The 19,411-nt window shown below is 40.0% G+C and overlaps 1 protein-coding gene across 1 annotated transcript; it reads left to right on the top strand.

Annotated features, from left to right (window-relative positions):
• The first annotated feature begins 1,759 nt into the window (after positions 1 to 1,759).
• On the top strand, positions 1,760 to 15,706 carry LOC142160845 (C-type lectin domain family 2 member B-like). The gene is made up of 7 exons (XM_075215874.1): positions 1,760 to 1,822; positions 2,463 to 2,519; positions 5,501 to 5,590; positions 7,182 to 7,217; positions 9,539 to 9,708; positions 10,403 to 10,512; positions 14,160 to 15,706. Exons 1-7 carry the CDS (start codon positions 1,801 to 1,803, stop codon positions 14,326 to 14,328), a joined length of 654 nt encoding a protein of 217 aa, XP_075071975.1. The 5' UTR covers positions 1,760 to 1,800; the 3' UTR covers positions 14,329 to 15,706.
• Positions 15,707 to 19,411: the final 3,705 nt, after the last annotated feature.

Here is a 19,411-nt window from a genome sequence, read left to right as displayed (position 1 = left end):
TGGGCCATAGCCCAGGCCTCAACCACCAACCACTCCCCACTGTCACCCCCGGCAACCACCAACCACTCCCAACTGTCACTTCTCCTTCAAGAAATATATATATATATTTTTTAAATCTTTATAAACACTTTTAACAATTAACAAATTAAATTAACAAATTTAAAACATCTTAGTATACCAAATTTCAGCCCTTTCTGAATTTTTTTTTCCACACACACTAAGAATTTAGTAGGTCAGTGTATAACTCCGCCCAGCAGATGGCGCTGCAGCTTGGTTTTATTTTTTCCACACACACACACAGACAGACTAACACACGCCACTAGACATTTATATTATAGATCTATATATATATATATATATATATATATATGTAACGCCCCTTAGTGGCGTGTTAGTAAAACCCTGCATCTCAGTGAATTCAGGAGGGGTCACCTAGAGGGTAAGCTAATAGTTTATGAAAAGTTACATAAACAGGTTACCATGGTGATAACCCAGCCCAGCCTGTGAGACTGAGGGAGAAGAAGGAGGGGCTGTGAGCAAGGAGATAGGATAGAGAGAGACAGAGGAGAGGAGATATGGTAGCTAGGGACCTGGGGTGGAAGCTCCCAGGCTCCCCCAGCATTGCCTGGTTGTCTGAGCGTGGTAACTGAGCCAGGGCAAGGAATGTGTGCCCTGGATGAGGGGGAGAACTCCATGACACTATAGAGAACCCAAGAGAGAGGGGGACACTTCGCATGGAAGAGGCCCTGGAGTGAGGGCTGCTACAAGAGGCCTGGTAGCTGTAGTGTCAGATCCTGAGGCTGAGAGTACACAGAGTGACGTGTCAGAGCACAGGAGACATCATCCCCGCAGAGGAGGGGTGAGCTGCAGTTGAGAGGTACACAGAGTGTGTCAGAGCTGCATGGAGGAGAAGCTGCCTGCCTGTTAGCATCCATGTGAGTGCCCCTGCAGAGGAGGGTGATCTGCAGTGAGTATGGAGTGTAAGAGAGACCTATGATTTATGTTATATAACATCTGGATAACATTAAGAACTGTGCAGGAGGAGTAATGAGATATATTTGCAACCATATTCGTATTGCTCATTAAGAACTGTGCTGGAGAGAGTAAGGAGCTGTATATTTTACTTTATTGCTGCAACCCTTATGATTATCGTGCTGGAGGAAGAGGAGTGTAAATAAAGAGTTGAGTTTGTTATAGAGATGGTCTGGCGCCCAAATTATTGTGACTTCTATTACACTGCACCAAAGTGACATCCGCTGTGTCCCACTAACTACAAAGTAACACCTGCACGTGCAGGGACCCCCTGATCATGTACACCCATGCCCATCAGCTAGCCAGGGCTTGAGAAGGAGGTGCACTGTGTACCCACTGCACCCCACAATACACACAGTGACAGGGGGTTACATATATATAAGGCCATCAATACGGGAACACTTGTATATCTTCTAACCTCCCTGGATGTAGGAAGGAAAGATCTCCTAGCTGGAGGGAAAGATATACCTCTGTCACTCACCCCCATGACCCAGCCTCTGACCTCAGTCATTGTATAAGACATGTATATCACACACAAACTACACATATGTAACTAATATGCAATCATGGTGAATTTCTTGGAATCATGTCAGGCTGGAGCTACGGCATTGTAAAACACAGAACTTTTGTGTAAAACTGTCAGTAATATAAAGGGAAGTGTAGCTTATCTGTGGGTGGTACCTTAGTTTTGGAAATCCCCAGCCTCCACCTCTCCAGCCTGCAGGGTGCTGGTCCTCAGACTTGCAGAGAGACGCTGGAGAAGGGAACATGGTGAGGTCCTGGGCAGAAGGTCAGTATTACGGGATATAAGAATCGCTGGAGTGAGGACAGTCGGTCAGATTAATACATTACAGCCTAGGAGAAGCATTTTACATAGAATATTAATATAAGATAAAGAACAATGTGTCCATCTAGTCTGCCTGTTAGTCTCAGGTCACACCTGATCTCACACCTATGTCTAGCCCAGGCATGATTATACACATTCACCATTTCATTATGTCCATATGACTGATTGTGCCTATCTAAAGGGTTAAATATCAAGTTAATTTAGAAGAATGCAATGTTGTATTTCTTAAATTGATTGGCTCGGTGTCCCCCTAACTGTGCTCCAATTTGTGCCCATGCAATACTGTGTTCTCAAAACAAAATTACATTAAATATAAATTTTCCAGACGGTCCTTAAAAAAAATAATTTTGTTTTCCAGCAGGGACTGATGCAAACGATGCCAAACATTCTCTGTAAAGTAATTTGATAGCACTATATAAATACAGGAGTTTCGGTTTTAGTAGGGAACCTGGATAAACCAGTTTCAAGCTACACTGTTCATATTTGTTAAAAACAGCAGATAAAAACAGCAGATAAAAACTGGAAGTTACTCTCTGTTACTAAGTTTCACTTTTACTTATATATCATATTTTTTTCTTTGCAGCTTATTCAAATTCCTTTACAAGGAATTCAGAAAACTACATTTATAGCCATGTGTCAGGTAAGAAGATGAAAAGTCAAATTATATAGTTACCTGTTTAATATCTTCCATATTTATTTCTCTATATACCAGTATTAAGATATCTATGTTCTGAATAAGTAATGTGTTAATTAGGAGACACTCTCTGTGACATCATGAAACCAGGGAATTTTTCAACTTTTTAGACAGGCTGCCGGTCAGCTCTGAGTGATCACATGATTCTCAGCCCCAGTGCCGTAACTATACATTTTGGTGCCCTGGGCGAGACAGGGCACCGGCGCCCCCCATCTAAGGAGGGAGGTGGGGGGGGGTGTAGGAGGACAGAAAGAGAGAGAGATTTTAACTTACCAGAGTTTGATGCTTCAGCCGTTAAGTTCCGCCGTGGAACGCATGGCTTTGCACCCTGGGCGACGGCACCGCCCGCACCACCCTCGTTACGGCACTGCTCAGCCAACGCCAACAGCTACTGCAAATTGTTGTTGTTGCTGCTGGATGCTGGCTGACAACATTTTTGAATAATTAAGCTGTTGAATATTCATTTAGAACTACTCGCCCAGCACTACCAAAATCTTTCACATGCTGACTATACTGCACAGCCGTGCAATTAGCAATGAAGCCACTGCAAGCCACCTGGGAAATGACAGTTTATTATAATATGCAGTGAGACAATGAAAGTAACAGATGATACAAACCTAATTCAATAAACAAAAGAAGCCTAGTATCATGAGAATTATTTTTGTTCCTAAAAAGAATCAAATCACTACGAACTAGTGATAATACTCAGAAATCAGGCCTTTTATGTCTCACTGATGTCTCCGGTTTCTAGTAAATCGGCTGATTGCATACTAGTGAATTTTGGTTCCGCATTTACAAAATTACTGCATCCAAAGAAGGTAAATCAACCACTTTGAAGTGCAAATAAAGCTTTCAAAAATTGAGACTGTAAGACACTAAATTAATTAAGGTAGTATAAATAGACTTTGTTTAGTGTCGGCTAAGGGGCAGAGTTCTGTCTCACCACACATGCACAAGCTCGGAGGGCCCTGGAGTGTACCCCAGGTCATCTCCGTGCAAGGCCTTCACGTTACAGTCCCTTAGTTGACAGCTGCACACACCCCTATTAAAACGGTGCTCTTGCACTATTCAGAATAAGGGTCACACCTAGGCATAGACAAAGGGGGGACATTACGGAGATACTTTCTGGAAAAGAAAAGAAGTGACTAGGAGGAGCAATCTTTATATATGAATGGATATATTATTACATATAAAGCATAAATTTTACTGATATGTAATTTTAACTCACTATGTTTGTTTTGTTTTTAACATTTCACTAGCTCTCTTTATATATTTAGGAGGATTGTACTCTTTTATTTTAAACATATCAATAAAATGAATGTTTTATATGTAATAATGTATCCATTCATATATCCGGAGTGCCCCTCCTAGACACTTCTTTTCTTTTCCTTCTAATTACTGTTACAGTGTTAGGGTGAATTTTCGTACTCTGATGTATGAGTTGCACATCGATGTACTCATAAGGATTTATGGTTAATGGTTTAGCTGTTGTGGATTTGATCCCCCCTCTTTTCTTCTGGAGATACTTTGTGGCTGAGCTTTTGAGAGAAATTTTTGCTCATTTTTCCTCGATCCCTATAGAGGTGTGAGGAAAAATGAGCAGAGATTTCTACCATGTCTGAAAAAGTTAGCAGTCCGATAATCAGAGAAACATTGTGGTTAGTTGAATTCCTTACTACATCCCCTTTCTATCTCCCAAACAGCACCCTCTAACCGCAGCGAAGGGCCTTACTATGCTGCCACCACTAGGCTCCTACACTGGCACCTAGAACTGCTTTCTTCTGGGTAACTGTCGCTGCTAGTGTACCCCATCACTGAGCACCTAGGCTGGTACCCCTGATCAGGGTGCTATGGATGGATCCTCCCTGGCCTATCACACTGGCCAGAGCTGCTGGGTAGAGGGCAGATAGTTGATTCTAGACACTGGGTTTCAACGTCAGAACGGATTAGATTTGGGTCTAATCTGCAGGTTAAAGGAATTACAGCAAAAAAGTAGTCGCAGGATCTTGAAGAAAAATGATGTTTATTTGCTCAAGTGTCCCAAAAAAGACAGTTCACACTGATTTAAGGCACCAGTGATCAGAAGGTCACATGGAACAATAATGATACATTTCAGTACAAACCAGATCTTTTTTTATACACATCCTGACACACATGTCAGCAGGGGGTAAGCCAGCCCCCTGATCCCTGAGGGATGGCTCCTCAAAGAATGACATATTTCATTCAAAGATTAATATCAGGATGTTAGATGTTCTTTAAACTTGGATTTTAAATGCAATTTACACTTAGAAAAATTGACACTAATCTGTGATTTCCCAAACCACATTGATCAGAGGTTTCCTTTCACTTTACATATGCATTACTGCGATTTGCAGTGATGGATATTTACAGGCACCGCAATTTATTCATGCATAGACCCCATAGTTTATTACACAGATGAGTAAGAACCACGCTGCACTTTAGGTTGCTTGAGCTACCCCTGTATTATAAAAGGAGGGAGCCTTACCAGAGGCCAGGAACCATCTCTTGGAAGTCTAGGAGGGTGATTTAAAAGCAATGATGTTTGGAGGTATTCCAGGGTATTGACACGACTGAAATTGTGTGTGGGCTACAAAGCAAAATGTGTCAGAAAAGAGATCAAGTGCTTGAACACATGTAACGCCTTGGGGCCATGTGTGACATGTGAGACCACAGGTCAATATTAAATATGTCCAGGCCATCAGTAAGTGCTGATCCTCCATTGGATATCTTTCCAGTAAACCAATAAACTGATTTAATAATAATCTTAAGTTTCAGGCTATTGAGTCCCTTAAAGTATTACGGCCTCTTATTGTTTGTACTCTATAACTTTAGTTTATCGCTCAGATTTCTCCATACATGAATAAAATGTCAGTATTTTATCTTATTTTATATCCATTCTATTTTAGCACCCTCGAGAAAAGTTCCTCTGCAACTGTTTGTTTCAGCAGTGACTGTTATAATATTTCTCGTGCTCACTCTAGTTCTTATGTGGAAAGGTAAGTGCAGATATTTTACTAACTATAGCAAAAATCACATGAGCATTGACACCCAATGATCTGCAATGTATAAACATCTTACTTGTTGGAGAAGCTTAAAGTGATACTTTGTGTCCCACGGCCCATTACTTTTATTTACATTGAAGTATAATATGATTTATTTGAATCATTATATTATTTAGCTAGAAATTGCAATAGATTATTTCTTTATGATATACAGGTATTGTATATTATTTATGAAATAAACATGTATACCTCACAATACACAGTTGATAGACATTGTACAATTTTATTACTTTGAGTTTACAACTTGACTGTCAAGCTATTGACTTTACGTATTTAGCAATAGCTTCAAAGTATGTTCTTTTTTTCTTAGACAAAGTATTCATTGATGTCACATTAAGAGCATCTGTTAATCGCTGAATGATATGGTGGTGCTATATAAATAAAGGTTAATAATAATAATAATTATTATTATTATTATTATTATTATTATTATACCAATTGTTTTCTATTGTTGAAACCGCTCACAGTGAAGTTACTATGATACATTGTTGTTTATCTAATTTTCATGATTTTGTGATGCTTTGGCTTTAAGTTAGTATATGTGTGTGTGTGTGTGTGTGTGTGTGTATATATATATATATATATATATCTCTACGCTGACGCTGCAGATCACTGATGGAACCAGCATGCTGACAGCAAGTTATTCCGAATGGACAGCTGTTCGTCTGTACAGTTTGACATCATCGCGTCCTCAATGAACGTTAATTTAAAGTCGCAATGTCGGGACCGCAGATTAAAACATTTAACCCGACTTTGTAATGAGAATGGCATTAAGAATAAAAATGAAAATAAAATATAATGATGTAGGTAAGCGATAAGGATATAGATGAAGTCGTAGATGGATTTGGAAATGAAAACATGTATCGATCATAATAAGAATATTTATGTTTTGTGGCTGGGTTCCTGTAGAGCACTATAACAGTTTCCACCCACAAGCAGAGCTCAATGGCCACGGACGGAAAAGTTCCAAACTGTGTATCACACATACAGTATCCCCTCCCACCATTCTCCTGTTTTGTGGGCAAACTTAATTTTACTTGTACAAAGGGGACATGGCCTATCAGAGTGGGGGTCATGACCATGACAATATGGACCATTGTCATGGTGCTGGTGGGTCCCAGGAGGCAATCACTTGGCTGGGGATATCTATCAGAGACTCATCAGTCTTGCTGCTTAGTGTTAGGCAGAGTTGTCAGCTGTATCTTGGTATTGGGGTGTACCCTCAGAGCTGTGACTGGGCATTTGGAAGAAAACGGTGGGGCACACTGAGTGAGCAGCTGAGGTTTATCAGTAGTTATGGGGGGACTATTTTAATTGGCAGGTCTGGCACTATAAGGAGATAAGATATCGGCATTCATACATACTTTTTATAATATTTTCCTGTATATTTCACAAAGGTACAGTAATCCGCAAGTACAGCTTACTGTAGAATAGAAATAAATATAGCACTGCATAGGCAGGAAGAAGTAGGAGGTAACAGGAATGACCAGTTAATTTATCTGTAATTTTTTTCTTTGTGTTTCAGTAAGAGAGCCATGCGAATGTCCAATCTCTTCACCATGTAAGTAAAAGATTACACATGTTTGTATTTCCTTCATCATCATCATCATCACCATTTATTTATATAGCGCCACTAATTCCGCAGCGCTGTACAGAGAACTCATTCACATCAGTCCCTGCCCCATTGGAGCTTACAGTCTAAATTCAATAATATACATACACACAGACAGACAGATAGAGAGAGAGTGACAGACTAGGGTCAATTTTGATAGCAGCCAATCAACCTACCAGTATGTTTTTGGAGTGTGGGAGGAAACTGGAGCACCCGGAGGAAACCCACGCAAACACAGGGAGAGCATACAAGCTCCACACAGATAAGGCCATGGTCGGGAATTGAACTCATGACCCCAGCGCTGTGAGGCGGAAGTACTTTGTTTATTCTGTGCTTTACTGTCTAATTTATATCTGCAGCTTATTTCTTGAATATTTCTTGTACTGTTCTCTATTGCTTCTTTTGAATAGGGTAAAGTTAAATATACTTTAACCTACCAGTCCTCCGCTTAACCATTTCACCATGTAGTATACCTCACCCTCTTTCATCCTCCATCTCTCCCGCTCTTGCTTCTTCCCCTTACATTGGCTCACCCCCCATGTGTCAATCATTTGTCTGCCCCCTTCCATTTAGATTGTAAGCTCTACTGATCAAGACCCTCCTCCCTCCTATTCTTATTACCTATAACAATTGCTCACCAGCTACACTGTGTACCTTCTCCTTGGGCTCTCTGCCCATTGACTCCATACTGTCATTGTCTTTGCACCTCTTCCAGTAGCTCTAAACCTGTTAGTTGTGCCCACGGTAATGGGCACAGGTTTCAGCCTGCGCTGAATATGCCCCTTACACCCCAGTTGCTGAGTTGAGAGTTGTAGTGTTATTTGTTTACTGTGTTGTACTGTTATACCATGTACTGTCTTGGTGTTTTCCCTCTGTACGGTGCTGCGGACCACATGTGGCGCCCTATAAATTAAGGTTAATAATGATAATAATAATAATAATAATATACTTGTGCTAACCTCAAATAAATACACATATGGGTCTTTTTATTAAGATGCTATCAGTCATCAAAACTGAGAAAACAGCAGTTTTCTCAGTAAAATGACCATTGCATAATTAATGAAGGGTTCAATGCAGGAGAAATAATAGATTGTTCCTGCCATACCCCAGTTACTGTTTCTCAACACAGACCCCATATATTAAGTTTTCCAATTCATTATGCTTTGCAAAGCTATGCCTTTCGCAGCACGGTAACTCCATCTCTCCGGTTTCGCTGGATCCCTCACCCATGGAAGGGCTATGAGCATAGCATTTCCTCTATTCCCCAGCAGCGCAAGTCTCCCAGACCAGCCCCGGAATGGTAAATTTCAGCGGTGTTTAAATATTTATCACTATGGTTTGCAGCGATGCATATTGATTGACACTGTGTGGCTTTAATAAACAGACCCCATAGACACCCACTGCATGACATTGTAGTGATATGGTCACAGCAGTTTATTATTATACTGAGCCTTATTAAGAACACAAAAACACAATGTTAGCATGCAGTACAATGATTAATCAAATAACAGAGCAAAAGCAAAGCAACTGTCCTGAAGTAGGTAAAATTGACAACGGGGGACACTACGGATAATTTTCTATTTTTACAATAAATGTTTGCTTTATCTGAAGCTACCAAATCAGCTCCAGTTACAGCTAAAATATATAGTGGGGTTTTTCCACTATGAGTGTAATCATGACCTTCTTAGACCCATCATGTTATCGCTGAGGGCATGCAGGGTTTGGAAGTTTAGCGTCCAAATACTGCACAGGTGTGCGGCTGCACATAGCAGCATGCAGTTGTCATCCCTATGCCCCATGTTTTTATGGCTTGTTACCCGTAAATCTACGCTGTCCACCCAGACCTCAGTCTTACATGTGGACTTGAACCTGAACTTTCAGCCCTTCCCATACTTGACCATTCTTTTGCTAGTCAGAAGCTGCCTAGAAGCTAGTGAGACTAGTCTGAAGCTTCAACCTGTGGGTTCCCCAGAGCACAGTCTATCACTCTCTTATTATGGTCACCGGCTCCCATTTGAGTCTACACCCCGGTCAGTCAGAATGAATCACTAATGACGTAATGTGTTACATCCTGGATCTGTAGCACTATAGAAGCATTTTATACAGGCATCACATGTCCATTCAGTACATTTTATGAAGATGCAGTGACGGATGGGTTTCTTCAGTCATACTTTGCAAAACCGAAAACTAAAGCCGATAAATGCAATTATTCGTAATATAAACAACATATCACTTGCATTATTCATTTGACATTTATCTGTTTGCAACAGTAACACTGGAAATCTCCATAGAGAAGACTATGCCATGCGAGAGTAATTGGATCTGGTACAACGGTAAATGTTACTATTTCTCTGACAAACGTGAAACGTGGACCAACAGCCAGAGAATCTGTCTCTCACAAAATGCATCCTTGGCACTTATTGATAATGAGGATGAACTGGTGAGTGTAAGATGATGTCTCGTATGAGCTGTGATTTGTGGGTCACTGGGGAGTTGGTTTGAAGTGTATACAGTATATTGTCCTTCAGTTTAGAACCATTTGTTTTGCAATTTCTTCTGATTATATTCTTCACTGCTTTTACTTATTGTTTTAGTTTTCTTGTTGTAAATTAGTGGTGGTGGCGAGAGTAAATCTGAGAGCCAATATTAATTTATCTAGAAATATAATCAGATCTTAATGTAAATATTAATAATAAAATAAGATCAAAGTTGTAAGATTACTCTGGACATTTTTGCACGTTGGCAAAACCATGTTGTGATTGGGGGAGGGGACAAACGTAAAATGTGTGTGCAGATTTAGAGTTGGAAGGGGGCAGGGGGTCATGTTGCCTCAACTCTAAATTGCAAATTAAAAAAAGTTGACCAGTATTTGTGTGCTACATGCAAAAGATACCTGCCAGCATTATCCTGGAAGTAATAAGGCATGGTCCTGGCCCCTAAGGACAAGCTCAGTGTCTACAAAGCACAAAGCACTACGTTCCACCCAAACCCTCTCACCTCCCCTATAATGGGTTTGAGCGTCAAGTGCCGCAGCACTCGCTGTCTTGCTACAGTCTGTCATGGTATATTGCTACATGTTGTGAGTTTATAAGCAGTTTATATTCAACTAAAAATATATATTTTCTTCCTGGCAGAATTTCTTGAACAGATTTAAGGGTATAGACAATCACTGGATTGGAATAAGATGGAGCATTACTAATAATGCCTGGACCTGGACTGATGGAATATTGTACAATGGCAAACTGTAAGTTTTCTGTAATTTCAAGCTTCATTAACAGTGTTACTGCTTGTTCTGTTATGTCTGATGTTTGAAGCATCAGTTACTAATTATAGTGGTCATGTGGCTATAAGCAGTAGAAATGTTTATAGTATAAGAGAGAAATGGATCCTTCCTGATCCTGCAGAGTGAACATAGGACTCTATCACCTACACTGACTGTCCTGTTATAAGTCCTGAGGAGCAAGTTGAAATTGCAGTTAGTGTGTGTGTGTGTGTGTGTGTATAGATAGATAGCGGTGGCTCAGTGGTTAGCACTTCTGCCTCACAGTACTGGGGTCATGAGATAGATTCTCGACCATGGCCTTATCTGTGAGGAGTTTGTATGTTCTCCCTGTGTTTGCGTGGGTTCCCCCGCCTGCTCCGGTTTCCTCCCACACTCCAAAAACATACTGGTAGGTTAATTGGCTGCTATCAAATTGACCCTTGTCTGTGTCTCTCTCTGTGTGTGTGTTGGGGAATTTAGACTGTAAGCTCCAATGGGGCAGGGACTGATGTGAGTTCTCTGTACAGCACTGTGGAATCAGTGGTGCTTTATAAATAAATGGTGATGATGATGATAAAGATATAGATATATTATGTACAGCACATTCCAAAGTATAACATGTCATAATTCCTGGCATGAATTTCATGGTGAGTAATCGTATTTGAAACAAAGTGTCTTTATTATAAGCAGAGATTACATGGGGTAATAAATAGGTCAATGGTTAACAGCAAGCATAGTCCATAGCAGCAGCAGGTACAAGACAGCAGAATAAGAGTCAGGGGTCGGAGTCTGAGCCGGAGTACGGAGCTATAATCCGCTGTAGCAACATTCTGGAACTGTTCATGGGAACTCAAACCCGGCACCGGTAACTAGGCACATGGAACTGGAACCCACTATTAGGAACTCAGAATGTGCAACACACAGAAATTTAGAAAAAAATGAGTTGGAACTGGAAACAGGACTCAGAACTGTAACAAGGAATGGAGATCTCGGGACTGTGAGTCAGACCTGAAATCCACACACAGGTATACAGAACTGGAGATGAGCTCTGGAGACTCAGAATCAGCCCCAGATACTGAACTGGTGATACCGGCAAAACCCCAAGCACTGTAGAATAAGCACTAGATAATGCAAAGTTCTTGCATCACCGATGAGCACTCTTGATAAAATGCAGAATTCTTGCAGAAAGAAGTGCAGTTTGGGAAGTGCAGGGTATTTGTAGAAAGATGTACACTTTGGAAATGCATGGTACTTGCAGAGAAATGATCACTTGGCAATTTAGGGTACTTGTAGAAAAATATGCACTTTGGGAAGTGCAGGGTATTTGCAGATGAGGTGCATGCACAAGTAGACTGGATTACCAGGTTTTGACACTGAAGCAGGAAATGTTGTGGGCAGATATTTCAGATAAAGTGCAGGCACAAGGAGAGGGGGTTACCAGGTTTAACCAGAGGCAGAAGGCACTGGATGATCCACAGGAGAATCAGGCAAATCAGGGGTCAAAAGCCAGGATATTCACAATATACCTGGGAGTTAGCAGGAACAAGGTCAAATGAAGTCGGGGCCTGGGTAATAAGAAGAGGTTCAAAAACGTTAGAACAACCAGGAGTCAAATACCAAGTTGCAAGTCCTGATCCAAATAGGGGTTTCACAAAGAGACCAACAGCAGCAAAGACAATTGATGAGCTGGGGCAGACTGCTGGGAAAAGCAGTCTCTTAAAGGCCAGACACAGGTAATTAGTGTCAAAGTTCAATACTGATGAGGATCTGGAGAAGGCAAAGCAGCATCCACAGAGATTATGCTGCAATGCAACCAGAAGTAGATCGTGACAGCAGGCAGCTTACTGTTTCTGTGTTATTCAGTTCATTTGTAGATTTTTGATGTCATAGATACACCATTATTCTTTGAGAGCTACTGGAAAATATAATTGTTCTTTTCTAGTTCCAATAGAGATGAATTCGAATTTAACCAAATTGATATTATTATTAATGAGACTTGAAGTAACTTATTTGCAAAATGATTTTAAGTTTGATTACACATAAAAAAATAATTCTAAACCAAACCTCAATCTCATGAGGTACTTTTGTCTATATTAAACTTCAAAACTGTTTTGGGTTTTTTCCGTTGTTTTTAATTTTTGCCTTTAAACTCACAACTCCATTGTAGAAATACAATGACTTTACCTCAAAAGCAAAGCTCAAACTCACATTCTTATAAAGTACTTCACTTTATATAAAGCTTACAATTACCATCAGAACTAGACAAAAAGCATTGTGACATTCTGATAGTGGTTAGAATTGAACAAATAACCTCATGTTTGATATTCAATGAACATACCCCTACCAAGAGTCTAGTGGCGCTATATAAATAAATGATGATAATAATAATAATATACATATAGGATCACATTTGTGTGTTCGGGGTTTCTTATACAAAGTGACGTTTGAAAAAGAACATGTCATTTTCTCTAGACATCATTTCCACATGTAATGACTTGAATTGACTAACAAATTGGTTGCATAAACAATGATTATGTTTCCAATGCAGGTTAGACACCTAACAAATAGAACAGTATTAGACACAAAACGTAAATGGTTGGCATGGGATAAGTAACTATATGAATAAAATTAAAATTCATACAAACTACTGAGGCCAAGGTGGGGACTCTAGAAGGAGCCTAAAACAGTAAATACTGTCAAAAAGCTATGCATAGTAAATGATATAATAAAAAGACTATAAATGTTAGAATAAGTTCAATAATTGTGTTAAAGAATATAGAGAGAATTGTGACAATATGTTCTCCGAACTTGGATTTTAAATGCAATTTATACTTAATGAAATTTACACCAATCTGTGATTTCCTAAATCACTTGCTGTTAGGTTTCATATCTCTCTTCCGCACGGGATAACAGTCTAACAACCCCCTTCTCGTGCATTCAGGCTAAAAGGACTTGTTGGTCACTGAGATGAAAAGGTCTAATTAACTTAACATGTGATTAATCTGCCTTTAGAAGTTACAAAACAAAAATACATTTCCTCTCCTGGCATACTGTCTCAGAAATAAGTACATTTCCTATACGGAAATACAACACTATATAAAAAAATTCAGTATGTTTGCAATGATATAAAGAGGTGCACTGCACCCATAATTAAAATAGATATCTACAATAAGTTATTTCTACATGATCTAGTTACAAGAGGTAAACATAAAAAGCACATGGCACATACACCAATATGATAAATATAAAGAATAACAACTCTGTGTTGAGGCTTAGTGCAAATTAAGAAAAACTAATGGTAAATTCATTGTGAATATTACTGGTCATGGTACTCCCATTGGGATCAGTGAAACATCTATCAATAGTTCTGTGTCTTAGATGGTGTGGATGTAGATATCATCTGTGCTGGTGAGGTGTAGGTCAACATTATCCCTGTGATCACTGAAATAGAAGTGCATTAGGAAGGTTTCATGTAAATGCAACCTTCCTAAACTCTTAGTTTTATTAACTTATACTTAGATTGTGGATCGTGCTAACACTAAGCAGCATCATAGAAAAGTACATCCAGATTAACATTAATAACCTGGTACATTATCTCACAACATAATATTGTCTATTTTTCCGCTCAGATTTGTAATCGAGAGTGTGTCAGCAAATACTGATAAATCCGAATGTGTTTTCCTGAATCATGAGGGTATCAAAAGTGAGAATGGAATACATGAGAAAAAATGGATTTGTACAAGAAGAAGTTTTGTTGGGATCAACATGGTAAAGCCTGAGGTTTGGAGGAATGGATAAAGATTGATCACGTGCAGCGCTCTCCACAGGGATCAATGAGCTAAATGAGAGCGACTGTCACTCCTTGTGACGAACCGAGGGACTAACTTCGCCCACCAGTAATGTGCCTTGTTTCACACAGATAATGCATTACAGTCAGGGTGCTTTTTAATCCCTTTATTTCGCCCATATTTCCAGGTACCAGGCATGTTCAAATAATGGTTTAACCCACCGGGACCCTCTATCCTTCAGGTACATAACTTGTGTCTTTCCCATATGAATGTTATTTTTAATTTTCGTTTAAAAGAACCATACTTCAAAGTGGTGTATATTCACCCATATGCAGAGCTACACACATCACGTTCTGCAATGACAGGACTGTTGTCACATTTACACCAAGTGCAAAAAATAGCAAACGTCCAGCCATATGAAGAGCGCACACAAAAGGAATGCGGCATTGATAGGATAAAGTTTCAGCCAGACGTATTTACACTTCAGCCAAAGCAGAACACACATACGGGTAACTCTTATACTTTACTGTAACACTGGTAATTTACCCTGCGCTTACTTAGGAGAAAACTCACTTGTGACTGTGGGCAGCACAGTGGCTAAGTGGTTAGCACTTCTGCCTCACAGCGCTGGGTTCATGAGTTTAATTCCCGACCATGGCCTTATCTGTGTGGAGTTTGTATGTTCTCCCCGTGTTTGCATGGGTTTCCTCCGGGTGCTCCAGTTTCCTCTAACACTCCAAAAACATACTGATAAGTTAATTGACTGCTAACAAAATTGACCCTAGTCTGTGTGTGTATGTTAGGTAATTTAGACTGTAAGCTCCGATGGGGCAGGGACTGATGTGAGTGAGTTCTCTGTACGGCGCTGCGGAATCAGTGGCGCTATATAAATAAATGGTGATGATGATGTTTTAAAGCACAAACCCTATTCTCATATGAGAATGCTGTAATGTCTGCATCACCATATATTATTGTAACCATCATTATCCTATGCTATGTGTTTGTATGCTAAGTATTTTTCTCAAGGAAAACTATACTATAGATTTCCCACATTGATTATAGTGTGACTTATTATTAAACTACAATATTTTTGAATTAACACATAAACATGATACATTTGTGTATGTGATCATTGCTTAAATGTATTCTGTTTCCTACCTCTACATATTTACTAAAGCCGAACTGTCCCATTTATATCAAATCAACACTATTAATATGTATATATTAATATATTTATATGTAGTGTATACCCTACTGAGCCTGCTATACTAACATCTTAAACACACTTTATATGAACAATACGCTCACTTCATTTTAACTAAGCACAAATATTTTTTAAGGCAGTTGTGATCAAATATACTGTATTTATTTTTTATTATTATTTTATTATGAAAAATAAATTAAAATTTTGCTTGACTAAAAATCAAACGGTGTCCTCCATTATGTCAATGTATGTTTCCAAGGCATGAATCATAGGTAGAAGAGACAAACACAACCTGTTATTGGTGTGTTCATCGTTCAGTAATTAAATCATTACATAATGACACATTACATCGATCATTTTAATGATAAGTTTTATTATTTTTTATTTAAGATTTAAATGTAAGTGGTATTTAATCTGATCACATAATGGTATACAAAAAAAAGGTTGTGAACTACTGCTTAATTAATACCATTTGATCAGAGTACCAGTACTTACCACTTGGCGGACTCTTACCACATTGTTCGAAAGTCATTCACAAGATTCTAATTCAAGCTGCTGCAAGGCATCACTAATTTATTTGCTGCACTAAGAAATGTGCAGAAACATTAGAAAAATGCTTGCAGTATATGCACTCATCATACAGAGCGGTTGTCAATGCATAAATAGGGGATATGGTATAAGCCCAGGTAATATATAATAATAATATAAGAACAGTATACATTTCCAAGTCTTAGCATGCTCAAACGCCAGCATTCCCAGGCCGTTTAAGGCTGCCAGGGCTTACTGGGACCACATCTAAAAATGCTTTTTTATTATTTTAACATTTTATTACCCCCAAAAACCACCATCCACTGGTGTTGGGAGGAGTCCCAGTGCAATCAGCATGGGGTTGTTTTTGGGGGATTTTTATTTTCGTTCACATATCACATATGTGCATTGTAAACTAGACAACCAACCGCATCAAATGAGGGGTCACTTACTTTTCTAACCAATACTGGAATGCACAATAGTCCACAGAAGGTGGCATAACAACAGAAAATGAAAATATATATAATAGGTGCCAACTAAATGGTGGAAATCAAAATACCAATCAAATACCCTTTTTCATTGTTTTGAATACTACTACAGTATGGGAAAAATACAGGACAAATCTTTAGTAGCAAAAAAAAAGGTTTTCATATAAATGTATTTTTGAAAGTATTATGTACAAATTGACACTCTATAATAATTTGAGAGGGGAAATATATAAGATGTTGTATTATTAACGGGCTGATATCATTATTGATTAGTGATAAAGGGTAGTACATTTCACAGTTAGGTTAGTCTCATATCTTCTCTAACACAGCCCGACTCTACTCGAGTCCTGTTCTCTCTTTGGGGTTGTAGATCTAGGCAAGGTCTAACATGGGCTGACTTGGGAAACCTCAGCCTGATTCACAATAAATAACTAGTGATGACAAACAACCCGAAAAGGGGAAAATCCACTGGGCATGTATATTAAATGGTCAGGCTGGTATTATGATATATAAAGAGCTAGTATAAAGTGACTGAGATAACTGTAACCATGAAATGTAAATAGCATCTTATAAGACAATACTGTACTTTTAGTGCAAAAAAATTAGAATAACAATAGCACAGTAATAATGGCATTCAATAATGGGATTTGGTAGTAAAATACAGAAGGAAATTTACCAACCACATTGATGAAAATGAAATAATCATCAATAGCAGTTCTACCAGTGGTCTAAATCAGCAGTCACAGTAATAACCAATGAGTGCTCTTTACAATGAGACTGATTAAATGTCCTACTGTTCACAAAGACAGCTCAACTTGGGTGTGAGAATAAATTAGGCAACACTAGTATTTCAAACTACAGACAAAAGGGAGCGGCCAGCAGTCATACTGAACAAATTCAAACTACAGACAAAAGGGAGCGGCCAGCAGTCATACTGAACAGACATTTCTCTTGTGAGTTCAGTTCAGCAAATTCTTTTTCTACTATTCATCGTGGATTCCCCTCCCCACAACAAGCTGACTCTCTCGCTTCTACTTTGGGGAGACCCTGAGTAGAATTCCCACATCAGCATCGCCAGATAGGATCCACCCGCAGGGATGGAAGAGATGCCAACACCAGGTCACCCATAGTCCACTGAAACCGATGCCACAATTTCCAGAGCTCTCAGACCTTCCTCCACCTCCTGCATCCAGCTGGCTTCTGTCTCATCCATCCTGCCAAGACTCCCTGGCAGCAGAAAGTGCCATTTATCCGATGTGTGGAGGATCGACTGCGATCAATGCAGCCTACTCCTCTTTTAGTCTGACCCTTTAGAAGTGATCCAGAAGATGTGCAGAACCTTCCTAGGGCACTGAAGATACAATACTGCCACTTAAGGAATGTGGACCCCCTGGACCACTACAACAAAAGTCGCTGTTTTGTGAGTATATCTCACTCATTATTGAAATCTCCATTTCTCATTATCCTTGCTCCCTGTAAACCAGTCTTATCAATATATATAAATACTTATCCTAAGGACTGTGGTTTTACAATAGCTAAGCATGCTGTAGAAAGTCTAACAAGCAGGAATACTTTTTCAGATTATACAAGTTGTCAAAAATGGTGCTCCACTGTCACCTGATGGTGAGCTAAGCTAATTGTCTTCAAACATACAACATAAACTACTACAAAATGCTGTCTCTCTCTGGAAACCCAAACAAAGTGTCCAGAAATGTATAGTTAATTATTACCACTGACTTAACTCTGCTCAATGCCATTACATCTACTGTAACATTTGTAAGCTGGGAAATCTTCTGACCATCAAAGATCCTGTTCACCATCTGTGTTCCTTTTGATATACCCAAAACTTTTTTTTCCCACTACAATTTGCCACCTAAAAAAGGTAAAACCAGCTTCTCTGGAGAACTTCTTTGGTGCTATCACTGCCAGGGCCGGATTAACCATAGGGCTAACTGGGCTACAGCCCAGGGGCCTATGGCATTCAGGGGGCCCTTGAAAGTGCTCAGCAGCAGTATTGATCTGTCAGGGGCGGGGGCGCCCCCGGCGCGATCAGTGCTGCTGAGCACTTTCACAGCAGTCCTTCTCCGGCGCGCTGTAGTCTCCTTACTGAGGAGATCTCGTGAGTCTCACTCTCACGAGATCTCCTCAGTAAAGAGAGTACAGCGCGCCGGAGAAGGAGGTAAGTGCCGGGGGGGGCGCGGGCAGCTGTGATCACGGGCGGGGGGCGCGGGCAGCTGTGATCACGGGGGGGGGGGGGGGCACGGGAAGCTCCAATCACGGGGGGGCGGGGGCGGCCCCCTTAGCCCAGGGGCCTCCATTCCCTTAATCCGGCCCTGATCACTGCCCCATCGACTTAAAATCAAACCCAATCACTTGCGGCAAATGTGTGCGACAACTAAAACAAGTTTCACTCCTCTGATCGCAGCAGGATTCTACTATCAACCAGGACGAAGTCCCGCCACTTGAAATTGGTGGACCTGTCACATTAAGATCTATACAATCCATCTTGACAGCCCTCAAAACTGATAAAACCTCTGAGTTCAGGACAACAGTTAAAGAAATAAAATCTGACTGGGCAGTCCTTGTGTCAGGATTCCCAATAAAAACCACAGAGAGAACATAGTGAAATGAAGTGGTTTTTATTAACACCGGCTACACAGGTTTCAGGTTGCAGTACGGTAAGGTATGGCAGAGATAGCTAAAGAACACAGTGGATAACAGATGCAGAATGCGGTGGTCCGCAAAATAGTGGCGATGGTACACAAGGTGCGACGGTCTGCGGAGCAAGGCACTGAAGATTCAGAGAACAGGTAGCAATAATATGCAGAGCATTACCACACAATAGTGCAGTAGGCACAGTGGTTGAGATGATC

This window comes from Mixophyes fleayi, chromosome 6, assembly GCF_038048845.1.
Source record: "Mixophyes fleayi isolate aMixFle1 chromosome 6, aMixFle1.hap1, whole genome shotgun sequence".
In the NCBI taxonomy this organism is placed as follows: Eukaryota; Metazoa; Chordata; class Amphibia; order Anura; family Limnodynastidae; genus Mixophyes; species Mixophyes fleayi.
Note: the sequence above shows the minus strand (reverse complement) of the source record. Positions and strands in the feature narration are given on the sequence as shown.

Coding starts and splice junctions, on each gene's coding strand:
- LOC142160845 (XM_075215874.1), top strand. CDS start 1,801: ATGGTGAGGTCCTGGGCAGAAG. Junction 1,823..2,462: donor GGTGAGGTCCTGGGCAGAAG/GTCAGTATTACG, acceptor TTTTCTTTGCAG/CTTATTCAAATTCCTTTACA. Junction 5,591..7,181: donor TCTAGTTCTTATGTGGAAAG/GTAAGTGCAGAT, acceptor TTTGTGTTTCAG/TAAGAGAGCCATGCGAATGT.